Source organism: Pungitius pungitius, chromosome 14 (assembly GCF_949316345.1).
Source record: "Pungitius pungitius chromosome 14, fPunPun2.1, whole genome shotgun sequence".
Classification (NCBI taxonomy): Eukaryota; Metazoa; Chordata; class Actinopteri; order Perciformes; family Gasterosteidae; genus Pungitius; species Pungitius pungitius.
This window is the reverse complement of record NC_084913.1, coordinates 13,439,771-13,458,424: the sequence shown is the minus strand read 5'-3', so window position 1 is coordinate 13,458,424 and position 18,654 is coordinate 13,439,771. Positions and strand designations below refer to the sequence as shown.

The 18,654-nt window shown below is 41.8% G+C and overlaps 2 protein-coding genes and 1 long non-coding RNA gene across 4 annotated transcripts; all 3 read right to left on the bottom strand.

The window, feature by feature from the left end:
• Positions 1-842: 842 nt before the first annotated feature.
• Positions 843-5,020, bottom strand: LOC119227541 (uncharacterized). Its single transcript, XR_005121361.2, has 2 exons — positions 4,701-5,020; positions 843-4,319 (listed from the first exon to the last, which is right to left on the bottom strand). It is a non-coding gene; the product is annotated as an uncharacterized LOC119227541 (long non-coding RNA).
• A 781-nt stretch (positions 5,021-5,801) lies between these two features.
• chp1 (calcineurin-like EF-hand protein 1) lies at positions 5,802-11,033 on the bottom strand. The gene is made up of 7 exons (XM_037486390.2): positions 10,640-11,033; positions 10,281-10,353; positions 9,280-9,360; positions 8,661-8,788; positions 8,490-8,551; positions 7,682-7,804; positions 5,802-7,198 (listed from the first exon to the last, which is right to left on the bottom strand). Exons 1-7 carry the CDS (start codon positions 10,704-10,706, stop codon positions 7,145-7,147), a joined length of 588 nt encoding a protein of 195 aa, XP_037342287.1. The 5' UTR covers positions 10,707-11,033; the 3' UTR covers positions 5,802-7,144.
• Positions 11,034-12,273: 1,240 nt separating this feature from the next.
• Positions 12,274-18,398, bottom strand: lgmn (legumain). Of its 2 annotated transcripts, none has more exons than XM_037486367.2 (14): positions 18,262-18,398; positions 17,838-17,989; positions 17,560-17,657; positions 16,564-16,645; positions 16,363-16,445; positions 16,185-16,260; positions 15,814-15,876; positions 15,439-15,505; positions 14,770-14,888; positions 13,985-14,074; positions 13,629-13,838; positions 13,287-13,457; positions 12,871-12,938; positions 12,274-12,687 (listed from the first exon to the last, which is right to left on the bottom strand). In XM_037486367.2, exons 2-14 carry the CDS (start codon positions 17,976-17,978, stop codon positions 12,648-12,650), a joined length of 1,308 nt encoding a protein of 435 aa, XP_037342264.2. In that variant the 5' UTR covers positions 17,979-17,989; positions 18,262-18,398; the 3' UTR covers positions 12,274-12,647. The 2 variants fall into 2 exon arrangements, with proteins under 2 accessions (XP_037342264.2, XP_037342265.2); XM_037486368.2 differs by having other exon boundaries at positions 17,838-18,096; positions 18,262-18,366.
• Positions 18,399-18,654: the final 256 nt, after the last annotated feature.

The following is an 18,654-nucleotide window of genomic DNA, read 5'->3' as shown; positions in this document are numbered from 1 at the left end:
ATTCCAAAAATGTTAAACTATTCTTTAAATACAGTGAATGAAATGTGTGTGTCCTGACAGGGTCGAGGATCTAGGAATGGTTTTTCAAAAAATAGTTTAACATTCGGCACAAAGGCCTAACATGCGTGTGTTTCGCTCTACCAGAAAAACAATTAAATACTAGGGCCGGGACTCGATTAAAAATATTAATCTAATTAATTAGAGGCTTTGTAATTAATTAATTAATTGAAATGAATCGCATTTTAATTGCATAAATATTTGACCTGAGAACAGTGAGAAGTAATTTTTTTCACATGGATTTTTATTTTTGTTCAACCACGTGGACTCAGTTACCCTGGTCCTTAAACCAGTCATCTGGTGCAGTGTGGGTTGGGTGTGGGTCCTTGTACTCATGCTAGCTGCTAATTGTTTTGCGTTGAGGTGATACTTGAGGCTCGATGTGAATTCCTTGTTGCACAGCTTGCACACAACCATGCTCTTATCGACGCTTCCATCCGTGTGTTTATTTTAATAAGATTTCCCATTCACGGGGCACCCGACACGGTCTCGTCAGCTTCTTCGTTCATGTTCACTGTGGTTTGTTGTTGTCTGAAGTCATGAACGCTAGTTGGTGCTCCAGTATAATCGGTCCTCCGAAACTCATCCAGTGAGAAACGTTCCGCGGTGCAAAAAATAAGTGTAAAAATGCGTAAAAAATGTTGAATGTGTTATTTTTTGTGTAATTAATTAATCTTAATTCACATTGTAATTAATTAATCTTAATTAACGCGCTAAAGTCCCAGCCCTATTAAATACATGATGCCATTCACTCCAAACTGCAAGTAAACACTGACACACAACCATCCGATTGGCGCCATGCTGCATTTTATTGCTGAATTTCTGATACAGATTCTTAGTTTTTAGTTAATACAAAACCAGACAAGAGGTTCACACGTTATAAGCATGCCCGTCTCCTCCCTCTGGAGTGCATAGTTTCTACACAGTTCACCCCTTCAGTGGAAAAACCAACAAAGTGATGTCATTAATCATTTAACTGAAGCTTTTGTATAGTTTTTCTTTTTTCCCCATGGGAGCAAAGGTGCGGGGCGGTTGTACTTCCCCGGTCACGTTGGACACGTACACACACACACACACGTACACGTGTACACACACACACACACCTCTCTCCATTACGGGGATGGAATTTACTCTGTAAAACCACAAGTGGTGCTCGATGCTACTTCAACATGCCATTGTGTCCAACAACCGCCCCGGGTTGTCACCTTGTCACAGAACATCTGATATAAACATTTCATAATTACACTCATTCACATTACAAAGTTGGATTATTGCATGCAATACAAATCATTCGTTATTCGGCCACGTCATGCATATTTCTTTTTTAAACCCACATATTCATGTTGCTACTGGTTTATAAATTGTGATTATAAATCCCAACTAGAGAGCATTAGAGAGTTTTTAGAACACAGTATTCAAGAGGGGATGGTGAAGACGACGTTATTACACACAGAGAGAAAGTGCTCGAGTTCATCCAGCAAGGACGGGGTTATGTGGAGGTAAAGATGCTACAAGGTCTGAAATTTAAAGTGTCTCTCGTGTACCGATAAGTTTATATTATGGTTTTGGTGTTGACTTTGACATGATCCTACAGCTGTCCTCAAGAACACTTTGTCCTGCAGAAAGTATCCCAAACCTTCAGAAGTAATACTGTATTCTAAAGCCAAATATTAGACGGCTCCCAAAAGAAGTGACTAAAGGATCGCTACCGCGCGTGGGCATAAAAGGAGAGGGGAGGACGCTACAGGGTCCCACACTTACACCCTGCCACTAAACTCATGCATAATTGTAGGTTAATGCTTCTAAATCTGAAGTCCAATAAAATGTCATGATTCAAAGTTCTTGCTCTGAATCTCAAAACTATGATGTATTATGTACAATACAATGACGCGATGACATCTTGATTCTAAGACTCAAACATAACGTCGCACCCCAAAACAAATGATATCCAAATTTAAGATTAACACACCATTCTTATATAATGGAACAATTCTCTGGAGGGTTCTATCAATGTCACATTTTTAGATTTGATATTTTTTGGGAGCTATTTGACAGACACATAATTACTTTCAATCGTTCTTGTTGATCGTTTAGTGCTTGAGAGTCCTTAAATGTAACAATCTGAAACCCTACAGTGGTTCCTATACATAATATAATGAATGCTTATAAACTGCATATCCTGATCCATAACCTAAAGATTGGATAAAAGGTACCATCGGTTTAAGACCAAGTCTAAATATGGTTCAATCAAAAGGGGTTAGTACGTCAATCTGCCACTATTTAAATGACTGAAATGGTTTTACACAGTTTTGAGCTCCAGCTTTGCTTAGAAATAGACTATTTTTCATGAAGCAAGCATCACTACTGGTCATGCATGGTTACTACAAAGTTGGCACCACAGTCCCGCTAAATAAGCTAATGCACGTGAGTCTATACATATCTTAATGGAAGACATTGGTGATTTTGTTGCTTTCAAACAACTGGTCACTTGTTTATACAATATACAGTTTGGTCAACAACATGACAGTCAAGATCAAATATTGCACGAATCCCGGTAAATGTCATTTTTTTTCTGTCTTTCTTTTCATATAAAAATGAAGGAAAATAAAAGTTGAAGAAATGAAACCAGGGTTTCCCTTTCACTCAGGACAAACCACGGTAGGAATCAAAGGATTACTGCCAGCAGGCAAAGACAGAGCATTATGTTCTTGATACGACTGACTCACTTTTGATAAAAGTAAATTAATTTCTCAATAACAATATACAACATAATGCAGCATGTTCTTTCTGGCAATACAATGGATGAATAGTCCTTATGAAATAACATGGTTCTGTATACTCTGGTGTGGGTGAAATACTTGACAAATTAATAACAATTGATCTTCTAATTGAGAACCGTGGTGAAAAATAGTGCGATTTTCCAAACAATTTGAGTGACTATGTGCTTAGTATCATCTATTTAGACAATGCGATTCTGACAAATGATTTCAATGATTCCAATGAAAGATGATATTAAAGCTAAAACCCAGCCCTACACATCAGGAACCAAGTTCTGTCTCAGCCTGCAGCGTTTGAATTATGTCCTGGTAATCCGTGTCATAGGAGCCCAAGTTAAAGGAGAAAGAATAATAGGACAAAGCTGCCACAGAAAACAAAGTAAGTCGAGGTGCAGAAAGACAAAGGTAAAAATTAAGAAAACAGTTGGGGAAGAAAACTTTCCCAATTAAAGACTTTAAAAACACTGCCAGCTTTCAATATCAAGGATAAAGTTACAAGGGAATATTGACAATTCTTCCATGAAATGCAGAAGAAGGAGAGCGCGCAGTAAAACTACTGCAATGTCACCTTCCTTTAGAACCGATGCATAGGACACCACAGTTAGACAACGCTGCCCTCATAATGGTGGTAGTTACAGTAAATGACAGAAGGCATCATGTGCTTCAGGGGCTGCTCGGCTTGATAACCTTGCATAGCAACCCTCGAAAACTAAATGAATCCGGGAACAAGGTTTAGCTGCTGTGGCTCTTGACAAACATTACGTTACTTGTACTGATCACACCTGTTACGGCAATGAGGTAGTGAAGAAAAAAAAAGAATGAATAAAACACCCTATGATTTGAATTTAATCACAGGGCTCAATCTTTGCTACAGTTTATTGTGTCTTTACTCTGTTCCCAGGAGACAGTTTGTTCATTATCAGACTGCTTTAAATCAAATTACAGAGCAGGTGGGGATCTTTTTGTTTTTTTCAGTATTCAGGAAGAATCAGCAACTAGGTTTACATGCAGCCGGATTACAGTCCAACCCAGATCTGAATGCAATGCCTAAATAATGGAGACTTTCGGTCCATCACACGGAGAACTGAGAGTGCCCAGCATTTAAGCAAACTTTGTCCCCGGGAAGAGCAGCCTTTGGGTGCATGGAGACGTGGTGCGAGTGGGCGTGATGGAAGTCAGACTAGCTCATAATCACGGCAGTATCCTGACCGATGATCACGTGGCAGAAATCAGGAAGGAGGGGGGGAGGGGGGGGGGGGGGTGCTGTGAAGGAGACGGGGCCAATGTCCCAGAAACAGCAGGGAGGAGAACACCCGTGTCCCAAAAGCCCAAAAGAGGTCATCTTCACAACCACTCTTCTTCGTTTACCTCACCGAGGAAGGCCGTGGAAGTTGGAGGTGTGCTGATAGCGGCGACATGAAGGAGGACATTCCCCCGTTCTGGGCTTCGGCTGGTTTCACAATTGCATTGAGTGGAAAAGCCATCCTATAATAACAATGCAATCATTTAATATACAATATTTGGTCATTTGATCTAGTCTCTTCTAAAACTGAGCAGCTGATCAATGATATGACCTACAAATATGCCTTTTACTTCTCAACGAACTGATTGTGTATATAAATGTAAGAAAAACCGATATTATTTTGTTAAATGTCATCTGAACAGTCCAAAACTCCAAATATAAGACTAAACACATTCTCACAATTGCAGCATTTTGTACTGATCGACTAAGTCATCTATCTAAAGCTCCAGCTCCAATTTATATCCTAAAAAAAAACAAAATTAGATGAAATATGGAGCCATTGATTCTAAATGGGTCAATCAGTCGAGGGGGTTGCTTTTCAACCCGTGATGGAAAGCACTGACCTTGGTGCGAGCTCTGAAACGATGCAGAGGCATTTCCACCGGGGTCCGAGCTGCTGCTGCAGCTCACCGCCGTAAACAAAAGCCAGCGGGGTTCCTGCTGCTGCGGAGACGCGTTCACGGCTCCGCAGCTGGACACGAGACGGCTTCCGTTAAGAGGTATGGAGCGAGGATACATTAACACAAGAATAAACCGATAAAACAGGTCTCTTTCTTTCTCCCTCCCCGGCTCCCGGGGTGGAGAAGCTCGTCCCCCGTCTCCGCAACCCTTCCACCCTACGCCATTTTCGCTCTGTTTCTACAGCGAACAGAAGAGCCGTATGATTGTGCCGATGGTCTGTCAGTCAAACTGAAAGCCCGCCCCGGATGTACTTAACTTCTTCTGACATGTATCAATCAGCTTGGTGGTGCGTTTACTGCCCCCAAATTTACAGCACATGAATGACCAGAGTAAAAGGACATGCGTTCGTTGTTTTAATTTTAGGTGAGGGTGTAGGTATCAAACCCAGAATGTCGTAAGCTAAATGACATGTAATGTAATGTAATGTAAGCTTGGCAACAGTAACCTCTGAAGTAAGGCCCTTTTAAGAGCATAGTACTGATTAATTAACAGTTTAAGCAGGAGGCTGCGGTCCATCAGGACCAAGACCTCCCGCCACAGAAACAGCTTCTTCTAGCTCATCAATAAAGCTCAGACCCCATTGACTCCATACTATTAAAAATATTTTTAATCATTTATAGAGCTCAACTGTCAACAGACTTTTGCAGCTTCCTAACTTCTAATATAAAAGCAACATCTTAAACATAAAGTTGCCAGTTAAGACAGTTTTAGAAGTCAAACTAAATGTTAAAATTAAATGTTACATCACTTACTAGCTAGCAAACATGGCCTATTATAGAGTAATAAGTACATCATCTCCTTTGAGAATGGGTGGGGCAAATGAAACGTCTCACAGGGAAGCACATTGTAGCTCAAATACGTTAGTCATCTGTGGCACTGGTTTGGATTTGTGTTCAATAGATGTAAAATAATCTTTCAGAGGGAGCAAGGACTAAAATACATCCATAATGTTTGAACAACCACTTGACCAATATGACACAAAGTAGGCATGGCACTTCATTTATTCAAATAAAACACATGAATCAGTTTGATAATACCTGGACCAACACCACATAACATGTGAATCATATCAGATTGATGATCCCATAATGATTAATAAACGTTGGTCACGTTGTATTTTCTCTACTCGAGTGCTGGAGGGTGTTCTTGTAATGATTTAACACTCACATTAAAGATTAAAAAGTCATCCAGTTTCAGAATTATTGTACACTAGCCTGAAAAGAAAAAGGTTTTAAAGCATTTGATTCTTTTTAGCATCTTGAACTATTTGATGGGAAAAGTATTAGCTAGACAAATGTTGAACGCAGCGTATACATCAACACACACTTTCCACTGGAAGACCGATGCAATATATAGAGCCTAAGCTTATTGTGGGTTTACCCGTCCCAGGTCTACAAACTATCTAATCCACGGCAAGAATTTGACCAAAGGGCCCGACGCCGTTAGCCAGGCCTTTAAGACTCAATCTGGACAGCAGGCCACGGTGGCAGCTAAATCCTGGCATAGCATTTTGCAAATAAGAAAGACCATGTGCTACAGAAGCACACACATACTACCCAAAGAGATAGCAGCATCTTTTGGTGAAATAATAATAATAAGTTCTTTAGATATCACACTATATACATGTTGACTCAGCAGTGGTGACTGGCTTTAAAAGGGGGTCAAACTCACTTTGGCTCAAGTCCAACAACTGCAACAGGTAGATTACAATTTATTGGCAGTAGCTATGTCAACCGCTGTGAAAAATTAAAGTTCACAAACACGGCAATAGGAATAGGTTGATGATAACTGACAAAGGGGAACCAAAGCAATGGCACTCGAGTGAGTTTAACACAAGAATCTGTGCAGCAGGATACAAGAAAAAGATACAAAGTTACTTAAAGTCATGTGATCCCACACTGTTTTGAAGTTGAATTAAACATCTAACAAGTTTTGAGCTTTGAGCCATCGCATATGGTTCATCATGTGCCATTTATCATTAAGCAGAGTGAGTAATAAAGTTACTCACAGTACAAGCAAAAGGCTTTTCTGTACTGTGCTGTAAAATCTATTTTCAGTTGAAAAAAAGGAAAAGCAGTGATACCCACTGTGACTCCCAAAAACATTTCTCATGAGTAATTTCGCATTAATGAGGGAAAAAACTCATTCATAGTGACATTGCATAAATAACCTAAGGCACAAAACGTTTCCCTTTGTTTACCGAAACTTGAGGTCTGTGACATGACGGCGTGTTCGTGAAGTGGGGCTGACAAGGTGGATGAGTGGGTTCTGAAATCAACTGACGTAATTAAGCTCTACTCAAAATAGTAATGAGAAAAAAAGATATTTAATGTAGGAACCGGATGCTCATTTTCTGTTCCACGTCCACCTTCTCCAGGACCTGAGGAAACAAATCAGAAGGAGTCAGTTTAAAGTCTAAAATATATCTATGATCTGTTATGTGTAATTGTAGCAGCTAGGTGTAAAACAAGCGCATCACTGACTTTTAAAGTAATAACTCAAAACACACAATATATTAAGCATGCACTTGAGAAAAAAGTATCAGGAAGTGGAATCGGTTTCAATATTTACATCTCAAAATAATTAAACCAAGGACTTAAGTTAACATTAAATCTATTCTGTAACTCAATAAGGATACAAGTTCTGTGTTAAGTTTCCAAGGAATATACTATTTTGTGGCTTGTTAGTGTTGCACTGCAAATTAAAATACAAAATGTACAGCATGTGCTGACTGTCAATGCTTTTCATTGAATGTACCTTTTTAAAAAAGCATTAGGTCGTTTGGTAGAAACATTTTGCTTCAATAAATGTAAAGAGGGACACTAGACAGTTAAGTAAGAGGCGCTTAGACCACAAAACCTGCCTTAATGAATTCATTGAAGGAAATGGAGTTATCGCCATTGGTGTCGGCCTCCTGTATGGTCCTATCAGCAATGCTGCCGAGCTGATCATCCGAAATGTTCACACCAACCATCATCCGCAGAACCTGAAAATAATCAACAACAAAAAAAGTGAATAAAGGTTCTGGGTAAAGATTAAACAATAGTTATGTTTGCCAAAATAATATGGTGCTTGATGTATTTCAGCAGCACACAAGATAATTGGTAGTTATTACTGGTAAATGCCTAGTTAAACAGCAGCCGCACTTGACTGTAGGAATTACATGATAGTGAACATCACTTTGGGTTGCGTGTTTAGAGCGTCGGAGGTTTGTGCATCACGTGAAGCAGGCGACACAGACGTGTTATGCGCAAAACAAGAGATTTGTCTGAGTCATTTGGCTCCAAGCTTAAAGCGATTACAGGTCGTACAATGTCACCGAAACCGAGAGGACTTCACAGAGGGACAACAAATAACATGGACAAAGTCAAAATACAGGATACCAGACCGTGTGGGACAAATATCTACCTGTAGTTAAGGTGCAATATTGCATCATCATCATCATCAGCTAAGGACTCGTCATTGACCATGTAGGGCATTTTGACTCGCTGCTCAATAACATTTGTTAAACACAGGCTGAACGGCAAGTATTCCCAGAGGTATTAGCAATGGCAGTCTTTGAAATTGAATTATTCACCATCTAGGTGATTTAGCAGTTACGTGGACATGTGGTTCCCACAAACTGTGTTGTGACTCAGCGCCTTGTTTACATGACAGACAGCTCCACCAACCTGCAGCAGCTCGTCCCGGGAGATTTTGTCATCTCGGTCCAGGTCATACAGACGGAAAGCAACTGGAAGAAATGGACAAAATGCACAAGTCACATGGGACACAGTTCATCTCCCGATAAAATCCTGTGGATGCTCCTCATGGTGAAAATGCAAACGCCTCATGGGACTCACACAGCAGCTTGTTGGTCCTGCTGTTGAGGGGCTCGCTGAGAGCAGCGCTCTTGTTCTTCTCGTTGTCCTCGATTGGTCTGAAGTGAGCTAAGGTCCGCATGAAGCCCCTGAAGTTCACCTGGTCCTCTCTACAAACCAGAGACAAAGAATGATACAACACAGCCCATGAAAAACAAAAGAAAATCACAGTCGTACCACCACTGAAGCACGGCTCAGATTGCCGCAACACTATCTGTGGCAGCAGCACACTGAAAACTCAAAACTAGTTGGAACCCAACACCATCCTACACTTTAACTCTATTATCAAGTAGTTCTGAAGCAAACCAGAGCAGGAAACCACATATCTATAAACCAGTGCAAGACCCCGTATTAATCCAGTTTTGGAGATTTCAAATATTTACATACATTTAAAAAAAAAAATGTAGTTTTCAACTTTCAGACTGATACATTTCCAAAGAAACCACACAAACCCACAAGACTGGCAGAAAAGACTCAGATCTGCTGTCAGTCAGCCACGAATGAAAAAGCTGCGTGCCCTGGCTCAGATTTGTGGTAGTGTGACTCAATCCTTTAATCCAGACTCCTGCAAAAAACAAGACCAATAACAGGGACAACTCACCCCTCAGGGAAGAACGCGTTGATGATTCGGTCTCCCAGCGGATTGATGGCCAGCTCCGGGATCCTCTGGAAATCTTCTCGACTGTAGACACCAGAGAAGATGTTAGATCTATTATAACATGGCATACTTTAGCAAACCAAAGGAGTCATTTTAAGTTCAGAGCATGACTGTGAAGGAATAAGGATTTTACACAGTGGGCAACTTTGTAACGATACACATTACAGTAGAAAGAATGCAGCAGTGTCCTTGTTATTTGTGTAAAACCAGTCTTGATTCGAAATATGAAAACAGGAGAAGATGAACAAAAAACAGGATGGCAAATAAACCTTTTGAATTCTGAAATAGTTGTGGCGGGGAAATAACAAAGTTGGTCATTCACAGGAGCTGTAAAATGTCACTATTGTGGCAACTGATGGATGATAGCAAGTCACCTGACTGTGTGCAGGGACTGAAAACATCAGCGCAAGAACGTGCAGAACCAAGATGGTGTTATGTGTAAACATGTCTTTCAAAAGAAAGAGTTCCCTGACCCATAGAAGGGTACGTATTTATTTCACCTTCCGGAGACGGATATGCAAGTACAACTTTAATGGTTACCCATTTGTTCATCTAGTGTTTGTTTTGGCCAGACTAAGGTTAATACCAAAGCCAGAAGGGTCCCACTGACGTCTATACTTTAGAATCCTTAACAATAAGATTTAGTGGTCATTTTTGTATCTAATTACATTACTTGCTTGCTTTTTTCTGCAACAACATAGTTTCATAGAAATGCAGCATAACAATTGAGAACCAATAAATGACCACTGGTTTTCGATTGATGTTTAAATAAAAGGTCAAATAAAAAAATGTAAAACTTGTTCAGCCAATTCGCAAACGTTCAGCTAAGCGGACCGACCCGCTGGCTCTGGACGGAGTACCGGGGTGCAGGACTCGGTACCGGTAACCTGCCACATGCATCCGGACTCGGGTTTTACTGGTTTTACTCCCACGGCGCCGCTTACCTCAGGGTGCCGTTCTCCCCCTTGTCCAGGCTGGTGAAGCGGCTGTACAGGCGGGTGATCTGGCTGTGTGAGACTGCAGGAAGGACAGATGACCACGAGAAGAAAAAACGACTTTTCACCTAAATGACCACACAGCATCGCACTGCCAGAAGGCACCGGGGCGCTCGTGCCTGCTTCCCCGGTTACACCGCCAGGAGAGTCTTGACATGCAAGTTGTTCCATTACCGTAACTTCATTTAAGCAAGTCTTCATTTTAAAGACATATATTTAGACCTAAGGCGTAGCTTTTTAAGGGGACATTACAGTTAAAGGCAACGCCGTTATATGCTCATGTAACACAGTGTTTATCTTCAACTCACAGCCAGTCTCCTTCTTGATTTCTTCGATTTCCTCTTCTCGGAGTAACGTGGACGCCCTGGAGCCCATGGTGAGAGGGTTGAGTGGTGGTATAAACTTGACTTGGACTTGCGCAACCTCACCAGCTGTGGGAGACTCTCAATCCGGATTTACGTTTGAGTTAGCAAACAAGCTAACGGGGCGCGCTAGACCCAGTTCCACGCGTGAAAGCAGAGGGAAACCGACAAAGCCGTTGACGCTAACGTCTCAAATGTCCAGCTGTGTTATGTCCTTTTAATGATGTAGTCGGTCTGCTTTTTACGGGCTGCCGTGTCGTGTTTTCATTCTACCTAGACGGGTTTCGGCCAAGTTATCTTCCTGCTTTATCTGGTGGGTGGGGAGTGGAGGGCAGGTACTGACCGAGGCCGCCTCCCTCACAGCGCGGCTTCCGCGGGATTGGTCGGGACAGTTTCTTGCCTGCTCAGAATTTGAAGCTACTGTCTTTTATATAATCACATTAACACGCTGCTTACCACATGAATCAATACCTCAATCAAATAGGAAAGCAATCTCGCTTCAAATGGAGACCGGGGGCTTTTGAAGGGTCATAGATGTATTACCGTCAGGCGTACTTGAGAAGAGGTCGCTCCAGAGGGCGGCCCGTCCCATCCTGCTCGGTTACCATCTCAACCGTAACAATCGGTCGGCCCCTGAAATGCGGTTAAAAGTATAATCTTTGCAAATATTTAACGATTGATCATTGAATGTAGCGATACAAATTATATCAACAGCACAAATAGATCGATTATATTGAATGATAGTTGAAGTTAAATTAAAAATTCAAATCTATAAAACACTACAGAAACTTATGAATGTGCACTTTTTAATTAGGCTGAATTGGTGGACTTTATATAAACTAATGTGCCTTAACTCAAATAGTACATTTTCAGAGTGACAGTGGCACTGGACAATTAATCGATAAAATCTATAACTATAAACTAATCTATAAATCGAATCTATAACTAACAACAAAAGGCCAAATATAATTGAACATACACGTTATCTTGAATACAGCTTCATGAAACCGCTTTATAATTGTACGATTCAGGTCAGAAACTATCCACTAGATGGTGCAATTCTAATACCATACGAGAAACTTATTTAATGCGCATTTTCTTTTCTGTGTTATGCTGTACAATCCGTCAAAATCGATGAGAACAAAAATCTATCCAAGTCAATCACACAGATGTGGGGGACTAATAACAGTTCAGCTAATTGCAGCTGTGGAGGAAAAGGTCATAGGAACCACATGGTGGCGCTAGAGGAAAAGTCATGGGATCATCAAAGGCAATTAGATCAGATCATCTGAGATCCATGGATGTTTGAACATGCAGCCAATTGATCCAAGAGATGTTGAGATACTTCACAGGATGAACTCTTTCAAATTCCTTCAATATGAATCTTGTTTTTTGTGATTACTCAAATCATCACTGGAACATAGCTAAAAGCGTTTAAATCTAACAGACATGGATGCATAAGAATAATACAATCCCCCAAATTATTGAATAATAAAACCATGTGCTGACACAACAATTTTTTTCATGTATATTTTTTATTTGGCGCTTTCAGATTTATTTCCATATTTGTGTGTTACAAGGTCTCTTGAGATTCAACATTTAGTGGCATGTCCTTTACATGTCAATCAACAGCTCAGAGCAAAACAAACGAACATGAATTTCATGTCATAATTGTCATTCATATATTTTTTTTAATCAATAGCAGTACACATCATCCCCAAAACGTTCCCAGTGATAGTGCAAACGCATCATAAAACACATTTAAAAGTTCTCAGTAAAATCAAGAAACATCCAAAAAGTAAAAAAAAGTCTTATAGTGTTGATTAAACAATGATGTCAACTCCACTAAAGATAGATTCTTTAGCCGTGCGATGAGAAGCTCCGTCTTCCCGGGCCATCCCACATGGAAGAAGTGGTTTGATGGGAGACTTTCAGGGATTTGTAGAAATCCCTTTTAATTGCTGCGACAAACAGAGTCCATGGCACTCTGGATGCTGCACGCAAACAACAAAGTTGGTTTCAGTATGAAATATTCACATTTGAAGAAAGGACCAAAACAAAATATTGAGCAGCTTAAAATAGTATTTAGTTTGATACGGGCTAAACCCGTATCCCATTAGTTCTTTCCTAACCCAGGCCGGCTGTTAAAGTGGTTTGTATTTGGAAGTGGAGCTTACCTTTCTGCAGAGTAGCCTCTCTCGCACAGGTTCACCAGAGCGTACAGATGTCTCAGAGCGTATTCATACTGAAAACACAAGATGAGCAGTCCATGACAATGAAATGTATATAATCAAAGTTTATTTCCCCCCTTTGTTGTATTCATGGCACTCGAAATGTCAAAATGTCCCAGAGAAAAGGGAAAGGAAACATTTCTTCTAAAAAAAAAACCCACAGCTTTGTGATAGCGGGAAAGAATAGTGATTCTGTTACGGTTGAGAGTCTCTCACTCACATGGCAGACAAGTTTCAGCTGTGGGCCAATGGGGGAGTATATCCAAATAATGAAATACCCAACCGCTATGCTAACCACAAACACGTCTCCTTTTGTATGGAGATGTGCTTTCCGTAAAAAGGAGCCTCCTGGTCAGCTGTACCTCGGCTCTGTGCCAGTTGAAGCAGTTGTGCTTGTAGTGGTGGACTGCGGCCTGGTAGCACTGATGCTGCGACAGGTCGGCTCTGCCGTTCAGAACACTCTCGGCTTGGAGCTTGTTGCCGGTCACCTTCTCAACCACCTGGCGCATAGCATCAGCCAGCAGCTCTCTGACCTGAACACACACACACACACACGGCGTTACACATCTGGAACGTGAGAACCAAGGTGTTGAATGTTCAGTTAAACACTCCCAATGAACGGGATTTACACGACGTAAACCAGAGGACCCGAAACATGCAACATACAGAGAGAGAAGGAGCCGCAGAGCTTCGGCAGTCTTAACCTTGAGGTGGGAGTTGATCTCCATCAGCAGCCCTCTTGCAAGTTGGATGTCATTGGTGGCCATCAGCTTCCTCTTGAGGATGGCCAGAGGAACGTCGGGGCTCGGGGTCAGATCCAGATCTCCAACTGGCTGCAGGGTCGTGGGAGGAGCGGTGTGGCTCCCGGCCTTGGGGCTACCCTGAAACGCCATCACCTTCATGTGGGCCATCGTCTGTTCGAAGAGTAAGAAACTCAGAATAAATAATATGAGCAGTGAACTTGGTGTTTCTTGCAGACAGTTCTCGTCCACAGGACTATTCTGCCAGTCATTTTTGAGTGAAAATTTTGCCAGCGGTGTTCATTGCATCATCCCGTCACCTTGTTTCCAAACTGCTGGACGTGGCTGGTGTTTGTGTGGCTCTTTACGATCTTGAACTGCTTCGCCAAGGTTTCCTTACTCAGGTCTTCCTGGAAGCACAACCAAACACATGAACAGCATTAACAGGCTTCATGAAATGAGTCCCAAGTGTACACTGCAGCTGCTGTTCCCCACTTCCTCTTCTGGGCTGGTTGTAAACAGGTGCTCCGCCTATGAAATACATCCTTTTTTTACTTTGTCTGAACTGCTATTGAACCCGTTGAAGTCGGCAACAAAGTTGTGATCTTCCAATTAAAAATGGAGGAAAACACAGTGAACTCGAAAAGTTAAGAGGTTACATCTTTGCATGCAAATGATTGAGGTGTTAAGAGATGTAAAGCAGGTGGGCAGCATCGCTGAAGACGTTTTAAAATGTAGTTTGATGTCGGTGAGTCGTTGAACCAAAACTTGAAAAGTACGAGCTAAAAGCAGGTGAGATGTATAAATAAGCTATCTGTAAGCTTTTCATGAAACGAAAACATGTTTTCAGTTCCGCAGGATTCAAATGACCTTCAGAGGAAATGGGGCGTGTGTGTGATTCAGCGTAGCGTCTAATCGATGAGCCTCAGTTTACTGTGACGTCCCTAACACTGTATCCCAGCTGTGTTACCACAAAACAACCAAATATGGGTCACATTAAAGCATCCCATTGGAAAATGTTTTGCGATAATCACAGACGCAGGCTTCGTCTCTCAATTGTTATAATCCAAATCATTGGAAGCGGGGGGGGGTGCACATCACCCACCAAATCGGAGTCCTCCATCCAGTTGACACTGTACCAGTCTCCCAGGTATGTGTCCCTCTTCTCGTCATAGTAGCAGGCGTAGGAGGACTCGTGCGCGTTGGCGGCTGTGGTGGCGTACACTGAAGCAAGGAAGAAGATATACTATATACTCTCATTTTATGCTGTGCAGTATTTTAGTGGAGACCCAAGCAAAACAATACATTTTGTTAAAGAGAAACCGGAGGACAATGTGTGAACTCAGAAAAGCAAGTTAAAGAGTGAACATGTCCTGGAAATAAAACTGCAGTTTTACATTTGGACTTGACTCATGTCGACTGCAGATTCAAGTGTGGCACCAAAAAGAAGAAGCAATGTCACAACGTGTTTGAACACGACAGTGATTCATGTCTTGTTATGTTCATCACATGAGGCCAAGCACATGACGGAGTTACACATGACCACAGGCAATAACGCTGACTGAAAAAAGACATCACATGAACTTTGTCTTTTTTTTTTTTTTTCAACGTCCAACATAAAATGTAGAAAAAGTTAAATAGTCACGAGGAAAAGGCAGGTTACAGCGTTGAGGATTGAAGTAGTTCATTGATTTACACGTATTTATCGCTCCCGCTTCATTATGTCTTGGGTTTTACTGGTCAGCGATTCTAAAGGAGCTAAAGTTCGACTCACCGTTGATGTCAGCAGGCAGGTCGATCATCATTGAGCCGGATTCACAAGCCTCGATGTAGAACACCATCTGGGAGTGTGTGTGGCGACAAAAACAAGTCATAGGATGCCACCTCAAAGCTCATCACAAACTGAGATACTGTGTGTGAACATTGGGTCAACATCTCAAAATGGCCACCTATGCTAAATCTTTGTCAATTCATTTTAAATTAAATATTGTGGTGCTGCACAAATGTCTGGGCATCATATTCTACACAGTAAGAAAGATCCAAGCAAAAAAATCATTCCTTCAGATATCCTAAACCACAAAGAATGCAATTACAAGCTGTCATTAAAAATGGTTCATATAAAAAGCAAAGACAGGATGTTGCTGCGTACCCTTTTATACTTCTTATTCTTGTGCATGTAGGTGATGGTGCTTTGGAGATCTTTCACATTGAGCTGCAGAGAAAGAGAGGAGAGCGGGGGGTAAACTTGTGCACATCTGGATTTTTTCAGTTTTTAATTAGATGTTCATCAACATAAAATAGTATATTTGCCAAAAACAATGTTTCTCAAAGAATTGTGTTAAAAGAGATGACGTGTCATTGTGTTTTTTTATGTCCCAAAACTGATCAGAAGTTAAATGCATGCCCCCAGTACAGTAAAGAGATAACCAAACATGCTGAACAACATGAGAGTAGCTCCTCTGGTTCGGTGAGGTACGCTCAGGAGTGAGCGGCAAGAGAAGGAAGTCGCAAAGTGCTCACGTCATCATTGGGAAATGCCAGAATACCAGGCGCCCCGTGGTCGGTAAAGTAAACAAACACGTGATCGTTGGGGCCGCTGCCAAAAAAAAAAAAAAAAGACCAAAGTTAGAAAAGGCGGATCGGTGAAGCGGGTTTATGTGCCGCTCTGCTCCGGCCACTTGTTCCATCCTTCACTTGCCTCTTCAAAACCTTTCCGGAGCCCCCTTTGACGCGAGAGGAGTCCCCCTTCAGCACTGCCAGGAAGTTCTCAGGGGTCACGTGCTGCGAGAGAACACGCCGTCACAAACTAAAAAGCCTCTCCAAACAAATCGGTTTGAAGAGCAATTCATTCATTCAAGAGCTTTGATTTGTTTCCAAATGTTTCCAGTGAAGCACTCACTTCCCCGGTGTAGTCTTTAGGAACTCCCTCATACACGTCTGTGCCATTCGGCCTGTTGATCAATTTCCCAGGGGTGGGGTTACTGGGAATAAAAAAAAAGAAAAGAAAAAAGTATGAGTCAGATCATGCAGAAGGAAGTGAAAACTGCTGATAAAACATGTTGTCACTTGATGTTGTCCTTTGTCTGCTGCCTTATCATATCCGAATGTGGTAAAAACTACTTCCACAGTTCCCTCAGCGCACGATCCCACAACAGCGGCTCTATTGTGTGAGGAAATGCACCGCGGCCATTGATAGGTTTTTTGCAGTCAGCAAGAGCCACCATGCAAGCTGCGCTCTCTCCTGCATTGTTTGCATATATGCCAGTTATTAACCAGCAACACAACACCTGCTAATCCTGTAAGCCGTGCAAGAGTATGATATGAAAGATAAGCAATGAATGCTGTACGACTTCTCGCTACAACCTGACCCACACTGTTAGGGGAACAGTTCTATTACTGTTTAATGAACATGAAGACGGAATAATCTGCTGGGTGTCACATTGCGTAACGCTGATCCCTTTTTTTCTGTCCGAAACGGACGGCTCTGCTTTCACTACGGCTCCTCCGCACGGTGACGATGGCAGTAATTACTCCGCAATACAATGAGAGGAGCACTAAATGAGTTCCTTGTGACTCCTCTCAGTGGATCTCTGAAAAGAAAACTACAAATTGTTCCAGCGAGACTTATAAACAACAAAAAGTCAAATATACATAGACAACATCATTATTAATTTACTTAAATACTTAGCTTTACACAACGACTTGAAGTTGGAGGTTATACTCTTGTAACACAGCATACATAAACATGGATCACCTTTAGGAGACGTGTACATTATAGTGTCGGCAGATTCAAAAACAGAACTGAGACACAATTGGGGTTTTGAACACTTTGGGGGGAAAGAAGAAGTCTTTATAACAAAGACTTTCTGCACAGCAATGGAAAATGTCAACTCACTTCTCATCTGTAGCCAGGTCATCAAACATCATGACCACAATCTGCTCATCCGGGATGCCATTCTTGTGGACGATCTGGTAGGCATGGCACGCATCTGCCTGAGGGTGACAAAGTGCAATTTGAAGAGGTCAGTCGCCCTTTTTAGAGGGCTTAAAAAACCGGTTTGATCTCCTCCCGAAACAATGCTGATTATTTAAAAACAAGCGACGTCAAATCACGCACAGTTTGCACTTGCTTTGACAAGGTGGGAACGTTTGGTTTTCGTTTGACTTTCTCACCTGGTGTCTATAATTGTACCAGCCATTGGAGCCGGCCACGATCACCACCCAGTTGGTGCCGCGGTCCGGGTCCGGGGAGGGGAACGCATTGACCAGCCCGGAGCTCAGGCCGAGCAGCGCGAACAACACTTGCGTCAACATGTCCTCGCCTTCTGTGGAAGTCCCACGTGAAGGACAGGGACAATTTAAATATACATCCGTGACAAATTGTCTGGTAGAATGAAGGCAGTTGTCCGAGTGTCCAAACGCAAGGTACGCCCTATAGAACATAAACAAGCCGACGGCCTGGAAGTCACATGATGTTTCCGGGAGCTGGTAGCACAACAGGCTAAACATATGACTATGGTAGCTGTGGATACGACAAACTATGGTTATATAATACAAATAATAATAATTAGAAATTAGAATCCGACATGTTGTTTACCTGTCTTTTGTTTATGCGCCCAAGCAGTACACAGCAAAGGTACCTATTGGATGTCCCAGACTCCCCAGCAGTAGGAGCGGGACACTTTTATATGACGTCGGGAAAAACTGTCGATAAAGAATTCTCCCGAAGCGGCCAATCACAACGCTCGGGGGGCGGGGCGTCATTGCCAGAGTCATGTGGTTAAACAAAAAATAGATGATTAACGTTAGTTTATGCGGAAAATGATAATTTGAGAATCCTTTAAAGTTTGTTCATGAAACTAACCAATGTTCCTTAGCCTGTCTGTCTGATGCAGTGTGGAATGGAAGTGAGTTTTCACAACTAAAACTTTACCTCGAGCATCTACATGTTTACACAAACGACGCTGACAGCATAAATCTGAGGAGGAAA

Excerpts from the sequence above, each read along its gene's own strand:
- chp1 (XM_037486390.2), bottom strand. The coding sequence starts at position 10,706 with ATGGGCTCCAGGGCGTCCACGTTACTCCGAGAAGAGGAAATCGAAGAA. Across the intron at positions 9,361-10,280 it reads GGGGAGAACGGCACCCTGAG|TCGAGAAGATTTCCAGAGGA; the intron begins GTAAGCGGCGCC and ends TGGTGTCTACAG. Across the intron at positions 8,789-9,279 it reads AACGCGTTCTTCCCTGAGGG|AGAGGACCAGGTGAACTTCA; the intron begins GTGAGTTGTCCC and ends TCTGGTTTGTAG.
- lgmn (XM_037486367.2), bottom strand. The coding sequence starts at position 17,978 with ATGTTGACGCAAGTGTTGTTCGCGCTGCTCGGCCTGAGCTCCGGGCTG. Across the intron at positions 14,075-14,769 it reads GGATGGAGGACTCCGATTTG|GAAGACCTGAGTAAGGAAAC; the intron begins GTGGGTGATGTG and ends TTGTGCTTCCAG. Across the intron at positions 12,939-13,286 it reads TCAACTGGCACAGAGCCGAG|TATGAATACGCTCTGAGACA; the intron begins GTACAGCTGACC and ends TTGTGTTTTCAG.